Source organism: Erithacus rubecula (assembly GCF_903797595.1).
Source record: "Erithacus rubecula genome assembly, chromosome: 2".
In the NCBI taxonomy this organism is placed as follows: domain Eukaryota; kingdom Metazoa; phylum Chordata; class Aves; order Passeriformes; family Muscicapidae; genus Erithacus; species Erithacus rubecula.
Window position 1 is genome coordinate 97,557,365 of NC_136685.1, and position 10,561 is coordinate 97,567,925.

The window sequence follows — 10,561 nt, forward strand, 5'->3', positions numbered from 1 at the left end:
TGGAAATACAGATTGCTGGAGGAGCTGTCTGTCAGTGATAACCTGATGTGGGCTGGAGCTTTACCCCTGGGGCTCCAGGCTGTCTCACACCCCGGTCTCAAACACCCAGAAGAGCCCAGAGGACTAACGGGGACATGAATCCAGCAGAGCTCTTCCATTTGGCCATGACATGGGAAGGTGTGTTCCTTTCAGAGGCTCCAGGTCCAGCCCCTGAAGTTGAATCTTGGTCTCAATGAAACCGACAGTGAAACTCCCATTCATTTCCCCTGGTCTGTGCTGTGCCCTGTGGGAGGAAAGCGACACCCTGAGAGAGGAGTGACCCCGTTTGCAAGGCCCCTTTTCTCATGCGGGGAAGCAGCTCCTGGTGCTCCGTGCCGCGCTGCTCCTGCCCCGTCCCATCGCTGCCGCAGGGATCAGCCTGGGCAGGGAAGCACCGACTGCCTTTCCAGTGCTTTAATAAGAAAGCAGATTGAGCAGGAGGCGGGAGAAGGAATCCCTGAGTGTTGTTAAACACCCAAGGCCACTCTAGTCGCGGGCTCGGCTCTGCTTGCAGACTTCTTGTGGGTTTTCTTCTGTTTCTTTTGCTTCCTTCCCCAATACCCTAACCTCTTGTCTTTGTTTCATTTCCACTTTGGAAAGAGGGGGAAAACGACAAGAGGCAAATAAAAAAAAAACAAACAAAAAAAACCCCACAAAAACAAGAAGGGGTAGAGGAAAGGCTGTGACACATTTTAATTTTAAATCAATGACTGAAAAATAATTTTTTTTTTTTTTTTTTTTTTTTTTTTTTTTGAGCAGAAGAAAGGCTAACCATTAAGAAAAATAATAACAACTTTCTCTTCCTGCTGCTGCCCAGAGGACAGCTCGGCCTCTTTCCCGGCCCCTCGGCAAGCCTTCCCCTCGACGGGCGGTCCCGGGGGATCTCGGCTGGGAACGGGGAGCAACCCCGGTCCCCATTCCCGGCCGGGCATCCCGGTGCGGCGGAGAGGGGCAGCGGGTCCGGCCTGGCCGGGCGCGGGCAGGCGGCGGAGGGGCTCCCTCCTCCTTTGTGTTTTTAATTTGATTTGATTTGTGGTGGGGTTTTTTTTGTTTGTTTGTTTTTTGTTTTGTTGTTGAGTGTTTGGGTTTTTTTTTTTTTTTTCTTTTTTTTTTAGACGTTAAATTCTTTTGCAAACATTCATGCCTTAGGAAGGGCTGGAACAAAGCTCAGCTGCTCCAACCGGTCGGACAGGTAAGCAGACTTGTTGACACCGTTATGTTTGCAGCACGCATGCTCCTTCCCAAGTTTCCTGGTGCATTTTTCTATTCCACCTTATGAAACTTTCCTTTCCCCCCCCCCACCCTCTCCCCTCTCCTCCCCTCCCCTTCCCCTCCCCGCTCCTCAGCGGCTCTGCCCGGTGCGTGCGGTCCCGCTCCGCGGACGGCAGCGCAGCGCCCGCGCCCCGTCGGGCTGCGGGCGGCCGGCGGGGCTCCAGGGCCGCTCCGCTCCGTGCCCAGCCGCGTTCCCTGCCCTCGCCATGCCCAGAGCCTTCCTGGTGAAGCGCCGCAGCCCGCAGCCGGCGGTGCGCAGCTGGGATGAGCTGCCCGACGAGGAGAGAGCCGACACCTACATCCCAGGTACGGCGGCGGCCGCCGCCCCGCGCCGGGCGGGACGGAGGGAGCGGGGAGCCGCCGTCTGTGCGGGGGGCGATTGTGGAGGGGGCTTTGCCGGGCCGAGGGAGCCCCGAGGGGGCGGGCGGCGGCTTGGAGAGAGCTGTGCGGAACGCGGCGGAGCGGACACGGACAGCGCTCGGGGGAAAAGTCCCCGAGCAGCCCCCGTGCATGGCAGCGGCTCCCACTCCGGGGAGCCCCCGGGGATGGCGGGGCGGGGAGCTGCGGGGGAGTACGTGTGTGTGTGTGTATGTTCAGGGAGGTGGGAAACCTCGTTTGCATCAGAAAGGTGGCAGGGGGAGGAGAAGGAAGGACCCGGGGCGGGGGGGTGATGTACTCCTGGCCTCCCCCTCTCCTCCTCCCGCTCCTCCTGCCCTTGCCCGGGGTATAACGGGAAGGCGGCGGAGCTGGCTTGTTTGAACTTTGGGACCGTTCGTGTTTGAGTTTCCGATTGCAGCGTGAGCCGGGGATCCTCCCCCGCCGCCAGCGGCCCGCCCGCAGGTTAAACACCGGGCCCGCCGCCTCCCTCCCTGCCTGCCCTGCCCTGCCCTGCCCGCCGCTCGGGTCCCCCCGCTTCATCGCATCCCCACCCCGTTGCAGGCGGGATCGGCTGCGTGCTGCTGGGCTATGAAGACAGCTGCAGCCTGGAGAGCAGCGGCAGCAGCGGGATCCGGGACGCCGAGCCCAGCGACCCCCCGACGCCCCAGCCTGCCTGCGGCGAGCCGGGCACGGGCGGGGGGATGCTGCTGGACCTGGCCGTCAAGCGCCCCATGGTCAGGTCCAAAATCAAGGTAACGCCCGCGCCCCAACCATCTTTTCTCTGGCAATGGGGTGACCCCAGTTCAAGGTCAAGGCTGCTGCCCGGGGACACCAGGTGACAACAGTCCCTTGGGCTCTCTTTGCTAGTGGTGACAGCACCTGCCCCGCACACCGAGGTGGAGGCCTGCGAGAGCAGCCGGCCGGCCGTAGGATGGCAGCAGCAGGAAAACCTCGTAAGCGATGTGCTGTAATCTTCCAGTGCCCTTTGCCTTCTCTTATCCTTGCCTGGGACGTGCTGCCCCTGACCTGCTTGGCTCGGGTCCTGCAGGAGCTCTGAACCCCGCCAGGAAGGACCAGCCCTGGCAGCTAGGAGTCATGGGTGGATCTTGCTCCTTAGCATGGGGCCCGCTTAAAAACTGCCTTCTAGCTCGTACTCAAGCCTTCACCAAGAAGGGCTGGGGTGACTCTTCATGCTGTCCCACCTCCCACTTTGACCTGTCAAGAAAGCAGCTAAAGGTTCTCCTCCATTGCTGTAAAAACCATTGCCATCTTGAGGTCGACCTGCAGGCTTGGGTGAAATGAAGCAATCATCTGTCCACTGGCTTTGCTGCAGAGCCTCTCTGCTGCAAGGGCAGGAGCTCTGGCTGTCTGGGTGTTCCCTGGGCAGAACCAGCAGAGCAGCGCCGTGATTCCCCTCCCAAGGCTGAGAAGGCAGATTGCTCACCATGCCTCAGGTCCTCGTGAGAACTCAACACCGAGCTCCCAAACAGCGCTGCATGTCTCTCTGAGCATCCAGGGCCCCCCAGCAGAGGTGGAGCCAGGCCATGACGGCGATAGGCAGGAGGAGATATGTTTACCGCTGGTTAACACCTCGTAAACCCTGGCTGCTGCTTTGCTGGATGGAACTGTGAAAATTACCATTGTCTGTGCCGGGCTGACAGCTTTTCAGTCACAGTGTTCTTAAGCCTCATCATTAGGTTTCACCCTGGTTATATGCAGCTGCTTGAGGTGGAGTCATAGCCCTGTTGCCCAACAGATTCTTCCCAGATGCTCCCCCTCCAGTTTCACACCTCGGGGTTTCGCAGCTGCCGTGTGCTTTAATCTTCCTTTCACAATTCCGAGTAGCGTTTCTTAAGTAGTAAGCAGAGGAGGAGGAAAAATAACTGAGTCTTCAGGAGAAAGAAACCCCAGATGTATTCCTGTCTTCCTGAAAAGCCCTCCCTGCTCCTGTTTGACTTTAATCTACTTTGTATAATTTAACCTGGGCTATTCGGCTATCGGGGCAAAACCTTGTTTCAGCAGAGGTGGTTTTTTCAGCCGATGGATGTGTGCTCATGATCCTGCCTGCTCTTCTGGCTTTCCCTCATCCCTAACAGGGCATCTAACAGGAGGCACATCCGTGTGTTCAACCAGCAATAATTAATCCAATAGTGCAGTATTTACCATTTCTAGATATTAAGTCTTCCCTCTGAGGAATGATCTGCCCGGGAGCTGAATCATCAATGTCGTTTTTAGTCAAGTTCTGTCATGGTGTTGGCACAATGCTTTGGTGCTAAGAGTGGGAATGAGATTACCCCCTAATGTCACTTTGCTGTTAATTAACAAGCCAGGGACACCAATGGGGGATGATTGGGATGATTAGGGCCATTGTTTCAGTCTTCGCTGAGACAGCACAACTTCCAAAACCATCTTTTTTATCACTGCTGGCTAGTTTTTGAGGGGCCCAGAGCAGTTGGAGGCGTGACTAGTGAAGGCAGCACATAAAAGAGCTCTCTGGCACCAGAGAGGACTCCCCTTCTCCATCCAGGATATCAGCTGAGTGCAGGAGTAAACACGTGTGGTCCCACAGAAAGGTGCTCCTAGCCTAAGTGCTTGTGTTCATGGATGTGACTGGATAAGGGTTGCTACCCCTGGAAGTAAACCACTACACAGAATTTGTTTTAACCCCTGAATCCAAACCACCCAGAGATGCCTCAGTCCCAAACTGTGCACACAAAGCCTCCCACTTGATTGCAAGGAAAGAATGAAGGTTTCACCCAGCAGGAAAATCTTAAATGGTTTCACTTTTAATTTTTAATATGTCCCCCCACACACCTTGTTTTTTAATATCACAATAATCCCTGCCTTGTTTTGCTTTATTTCTCCTGTTGGTCCTCTATTATTCATCTCAATGCTCATGCATCCTCTCCCATTCCTCAGTTCACCACTGGCACCTGCAGTGACACTGCCCTGCACAGCTGTGAGCTGTGTGGCAAAGGCTTTCGCCTGCAGAGAATGCTCAACCGCCACATCAAGTGCCACAGCCAGGTGAAGAGACACTTGTGCACCTTCTGTGGAAAAGGATTCAATGACACCTTTGATCTGAAGAGGCATGTCCGGACCCATACTGGTGAGAATGCTTTCCTTGGAGGCTCCGGGGAGAAGGGGTGGGATGGAACGAGGACAAGGAGAGGGTGAGGGTGACTTGGCAAGATTATAACACACAGCCCGGGTTAACAACATTGGAGAAAAATAGTGGGGAGGCAGTGGATGAAAGGGTTGTGAGTGTGGACTCTTCTGTGTCCTGGCAATGATGAAATCTGAGAACTATTGCAATCCGTGTGAGGCAGTGAGGGTGCAGGACCTGCCCTCCACACTTCGTGTGGACACAGCCCCGTGCTGCCATCCCTGAGGCTGGGATGAGCCTCGGGATAACCTGGGAATGCCGCCCAGGGATGGCGAATCTCCGCAGTCACCGTGCGCAGCGCTGAGTGCGGGCACAGCTCGGTGGAAACGCTTTGCCCTCTAGAGGCAACGAGCGGCAATTTCCTGGGATTCTGCCGCCGAGAGCCTTCCCAGCTGATTGCTGTGCAGGATGGGATTCTGGCTTGGTTTTGGAAGTGTCTGGAGGAACCAGAGTGTGGTCATGCTGTGCTTGCCCCAGGTGGAGGATGTGCTATCTGTGGTCACTCTGCAGTGGGGTCAGTTCCTGAGTCCATCCCAAACAGCAGTGGGTGTGTTTCAGTTGCCTCAAATCCAGCTTACTTTTCCCCAGCCTGGAGTAGGGAGAAGGCTGCCAGTTTGATTGGCTTTTTTTTTAACTGAGTGGAAGCAATGGCTTAAATAAAGACAATCCCCATCCTCACCCAAGGGCAATGCTTCCTGGTAGGCTGTTTCAGCAGGCTTTGACTTTGCACTGTTGGGCACCCAGAAGGTGCATCACCCACATCTCACAGCCACATCCCATCTTTCCACGTGTGTGGTCACTGAATGGGAGCTGGAGATTATTTGGGCTTGCTCTGCAGAGCCCCATTAACCAGGTGAACTGCTGGAAGTGCCACAAGGATGGTAGGCAGGTGCTGTTTCTTAGTAGTAACCCCCCCAAAAACAATGACACCTGTTTGGAGGGCAAGGCATTGCCTGGAGCCAATGTTTTGTGCTGTTTGGGTTGGTTTGCAAAGCTTTCATGTGGGAAGGAGAGCTGCCACTGGGGCATGCTGGAGTGTGGAGTCAGTGCTTCCAAAAGAAATGATTTTTCAAGCTGTCCCTCGAATTGGAAAATAAATCCAAGAGAGTCTCTGGTCAGAATAATTTTAAATTATTCCTAAATGATTTTAAATTATTTCTAAGTTATGAAGAGGTTCTGACAGCCCTGATAGGCTGTACCATACCACCACTATCCTTTCTGTGTTTGTGTTCCTGCCTGTGGAGTGCTGGAGGAGGCACCAAGGATGTGGAGGTTTAAATTGCCTTCAAATGAGCATGAAACTGCTTTTTGTGTGTGAATTTTTATTAATGTTTGGGCTTTCTCTCTAACTGTAGTTTAATGGAAAAGAAGCAATTTTATAGCAGCAGGCATTAGGAAACTTTTGTCTTGAGTGTTTAATCTGGTGCACTGGGATAACCTCTTTTAACTAAACAAAAATGCAGTTGAGATGCTGCTTGTTGGAACTCCCAATTAGCTTTGATTTCTGCTAGAAAGATCAACTCCTGACTGGTAACTTAATGCAATCACAAAGTTACAACTGTCTGAACAGACCAATCTGGTCTATCCATTTCTGCCTGGCTCACCATAGGTCTGATCTACTAGACCTGGCATTCCACCTTCCCTGGGGCAAAGAAGGGGTTAGCTGACTCCTTATATCAGTTTTAAGAGTGGTCTCCCTCCTTGGGAAACACAAAGTTACTTCTTTCATCTTCCTGCACTTCTCTAGAATTTGTAATCTCAGTCATCAAATCTGTATTGTATTGAAAGCACTTGGAATCACTGGATGTTTAACTGCTTTTCACTGAAGCTTCATTAAACCAAAAGAGAAAAATTAAAATATTACCAAAACAGATGTTTTAATTAATTGTAAAAGCTGAAATTGATAGTTTTACCTAATCACAGGATTTCAAATAGTCAGGGGTCTAAAATAAGTTTTGCAGGAGTTGATAATGGCTGCCTTAGGACTAAACCACTGATGGGCAACTATTATCCCCAGTGTTCTGGTTTGAAGGACAGGTGTCTGCCAATAAAGGAAGAAGCTTCTCTTTGAAATGGAGAATGTAACCCCCCTTCCTCCAAATTATTATTATAATTTTGGAATTAGGGGGCTCTCAGGCAAAGATAGGGGAATTAGGAATAACAGTTCTTTACTAGGAAAATTAAAATATAAATACACTATTACAAAGAACAAACCCAAAACACTGACAGAGTAAGAGTACAACCTGACACCCTGTCAGTCAGTCAGGGTGTTGGCAGCAGTCCTATTCAATGGTGGCTGCCTCCCCCTGCAGTGGCAGATGTGGTTCAGCTGGAGCAGTGCTCCTGTAGAAGGTGCAGTTTTCCTCTGAAGCTCCAGGGATGATGTGGAAAGGTCTGGCTTTCTTCTGGAATCCAGTGGAAAGAAGGATAACTTGTTGTCCAAAATCTCAGTTTTTGTCTGGGTAGGAAAGGCTTGGCTCCTCCCCTGGCTGGAGCATCTCCCATGGGATGATGTAATTTTATCAGTCACACAGTGGGACTGAATGGGCCAGCAGCAGATGATATCTGCCTGGAAGGAGGATGGGCTGTGGAAAAGATAAAGATGATTGCCCCAGCTGGTTTAAAGATGGCCCATTAGCAGATGGTGTGTGCCACAGTGATAAGGGTCACTGCCCCACCCAGCTTCAATAGAGGATGATAGAATACACATTTCTGGCCATATCCTATATTGCAACCCAAGACACTCAGCATCTGCCTGCACCTTCTTAAAACATTCCTATGTTTTCTATACCTAAATATATCAACCCATTTCTGAAAACCTTAGCCTGAGAGTAGGATGTTTTGTTCAGAGAGGCAGTTCCTTGCGCTGCTGGATACATTCCCAGCAGCTGATGTGCCAGACCCTCGCTCTTAGCTGGCTGTAGGAAACAAGCTCTGGGGGTACAGGTGACCTAACAGGTGTTTTCCCACTGCAGGCATCCGTCCCTACAAGTGCGAGGTGTGCCACAAGGCGTTCACGCAGCGCTGCTCGCTGGAGTCGCACCTGAAGAAGATCCACGGCGTGCAGCAGCAGTACGCCTACAAGCAGAGGAGGGACAAGCTGTACGTGTGCGAGGACTGCGGCTACACGGGCCCCACGCAGGAGGATCTCTACCTGCACGTCAGCGGCGTCCACCCCGGCAGCGCCTTCCTGAAGAAAACCTCCAAAAAACTGGCAGCTGTCCTGCAAACCAAACTGAGCCCTGTCCTGCAGAGGAACTCCAAAGAGGACAGCAAGGACGAGTGACATGGGCTCACAGCGCTCGGCAGGAATGAAGTTTACATGTAGGACTATATATATTATTTTTTTAAGAACAATTTTGAAAGAAACGCCTGAAATTAAAGGGATGGTTTTGTTAACGGGACTCTCTTGATGTTGGTAAAACCTCAGCTTGACAGTAATATTCCCATTTGTGATGGAAACGTCAGACTTTTTTTTTTTTTTTTATCTGGCCAATAAAAATGGAATGCTTGCAAAGGCTGTCACCTCTGGGATGGAGCTGAACTGACATTTGGGCAACCTGTTTTCTGTTTCAGCTCAGAACACCTGACAAATGAGTTCACCTTTCCCCAGTGTATTTTGTAAAGTTAATAACTGTTACCTCCCATGTGAATTACTTACGAGAGGTTTGGGTGAAAAGTGTTGGATCAGAGTGCTACTGGTACATGTTTCTATGCAACATTAATTAAAGTGCCTTAAGAACAGGAGTGCATTGTATCAGCAAATGAGTTAAAATGTGCAAATACCCTTAGCTCTGCTCCCTGTGCAGTCTGCCTACAATTTATGGAAGTGTGCTCCAAGGTGAGTTGAAACTCTTCCCAAAAGATGCAGAACATTTTCTTCCCAAAGTTTCTCTACTAGCAAATTACATTTTTCTAGGGCAGACCTTTGGTTGTGTTAAGTACTTGAAGCCATGAACTTACTTTTAGCATGTTGATATACAAGTGAAATGTCAGCTCTGGTGTTACTGGACTTGCCATGCTTACTCTGAGGATTAATATAACATCATTTTAACACACACCAACAGCAACCCAGAAACCCAAAGAAAGCACTGTAATGACTTGAAAATAAGTATTTTCTGTCATGGTGAAATGCAATTTTTTGCATACTTTATGGTGTGTTTGGAGATTTATTTTCCTCTTTTATATTCAAATACCTGTTCATTAATACAATGTAGTGGAAAAAGGGGAATTGAACCTGTGTCTGCTTCAGGAGATCAGTGCAAAACTGCAGGCACCAATCTGGCTGCTCTTCTGTGACCACTATCAGTGTAGAAGGCTCCTCCCACCTACAATACAAAGGGTTAGCAGGACTTTCATTGTCATTGCTGCTAAAATGAGACATTTTGAGAAACTTTGTAAGAATTGTAAAAAAATCTTTTCAACTTGCTTCAGTTTTGTACAAGTACCTGCTTGAGTTTTTGTGGAGAAAAGATTCCAGGGGTCTTAAAGCATCCCTAAGATTTAGTCAGCACAACTGCTGGTGCTCAACACCTTGAAAACAAGGATAATAAAGTGATTCTACTGTGTTAATAACCAACTTCTATTTGGCAGGAAACTTTGTAGAATACTTTAATAAATGGGAAGTTGCTGGGGAAAAAAAAGCATCTGAGGTAATTTAGGAGACCCTGACTTGGCAGAAAGAGCTAAAGCTTGTGCACCAGCCCCCAGGTCTTGTAACTGAGCAGTGTAAAGGGAAGGTTGCTCACTCTGCAATGGGATTTGTGTGCTCAGCTCTACTGAGACCTCAGCCCTCACCCTGCCACAGCAGAGCTGTGGCTGAAACCCTTCCTCTCCAGCCAGAGACAAGTTTTGTGTCTATACCTGAGTGCAGGGGTTGGTTTTTTTAGCCCTCCTGCACCATGTGTTGCTTTTGCTCTCCTTCCACTATCACTGCCACAGCACATCCCTGCTGACAGAACCACAGGCAGTGAGGTGGGCACAGAAAGGATTCACAACAAAAGAGAAAGGAAGCAAGGAGCAGGCCACAGGGAAAAACCCATCCTGAGTGGACAGCAGAGCTCTGAGAAGCTAAATGTCAGAGATGAAGTAACTGCCCTGGCTGCCCAGCAGGTTTTTCTGCAGAGCACAGACAGGGCCTGTAGTGCTGCCCCAGGCACATTACTTTAACAGTCTGGCAACTTAATCGAAACTGGTCACAAAGTGTGCTTGGGTTTGTGTGACACTGGTGACAGCCACCTACCAGTCCTGTTACAGGACAAACCAGCTTGTGCTGCTACAGAAATGCTCCACAGCTCAGCCAAGGATGCCCAAGGCAGCAGCCAGGCCTTCAGAAGTGCCAGACACGAGTGACTCCCACTGCTGCTGTCTTTTGAAGGCTGGCTGTCTCCTCCTGGCTCCCTGAGGTACAGACTCAGCTGGGACTTAGGTTTACAAAGCAGCTTTGATGACAGCCTTCCTCAGGCATGGGGTTCTGGCTGGTTTTCTTCAAGCTTAAGGGTTGCTCATAATTTTATTTGTAAGCTGCAGTGTAATTGTGAAAACTCATACATACAATTCATAGAAGAAAAAGACAATGAGGAAAAGCTTTCCAGAGCAATACTGCCTGATATGATCAAGGCTTATTCTCTGCTTTACAGACTTGATTTTATACACTTCAAAAGTAAAAGTTCTGTTTCAAAACATTTATTCACAAACTTATTTTGG

General features: G+C 50.2%; 1 protein-coding gene across 1 annotated transcript; it reads left to right on the top strand.

Moving 5' to 3' along the window:
* The first annotated feature begins 1,350 nt into the window (after positions 1 to 1,350).
* Positions 1,351 to 8,375, top strand: OVOL2 (ovo like zinc finger 2). The gene is made up of 4 exons (XM_079297624.1): positions 1,351 to 1,617; positions 2,251 to 2,441; positions 4,609 to 4,798; positions 7,831 to 8,375. Exons 1-4 carry the CDS (start codon positions 1,518 to 1,520, stop codon positions 8,139 to 8,141), a joined length of 792 nt encoding a protein of 263 aa, XP_079153750.1. The 5' UTR covers positions 1,351 to 1,517; the 3' UTR covers positions 8,142 to 8,375.
* Positions 8,376 to 10,561: the final 2,186 nt, after the last annotated feature.

Bases quoted from the DNA above. Each gene is read 5' to 3' on its own strand.
- OVOL2 (XM_079297624.1), top strand. From the start codon at position 1,518: ATGCCCAGAGCCTTCCTGGTGAAGCGCCGCAGCCCGCAGCCGGCGGTG. The intron at 2,442-4,608 runs GTAACGCCCGCG...CCCATTCCTCAG, and splicing joins TGGTCAGGTCCAAAATCAAG to TTCACCACTGGCACCTGCAG. The intron at 4,799-7,830 runs GTGAGAATGCTT...TTCCCACTGCAG, and splicing joins GCATGTCCGGACCCATACTG to GCATCCGTCCCTACAAGTGC.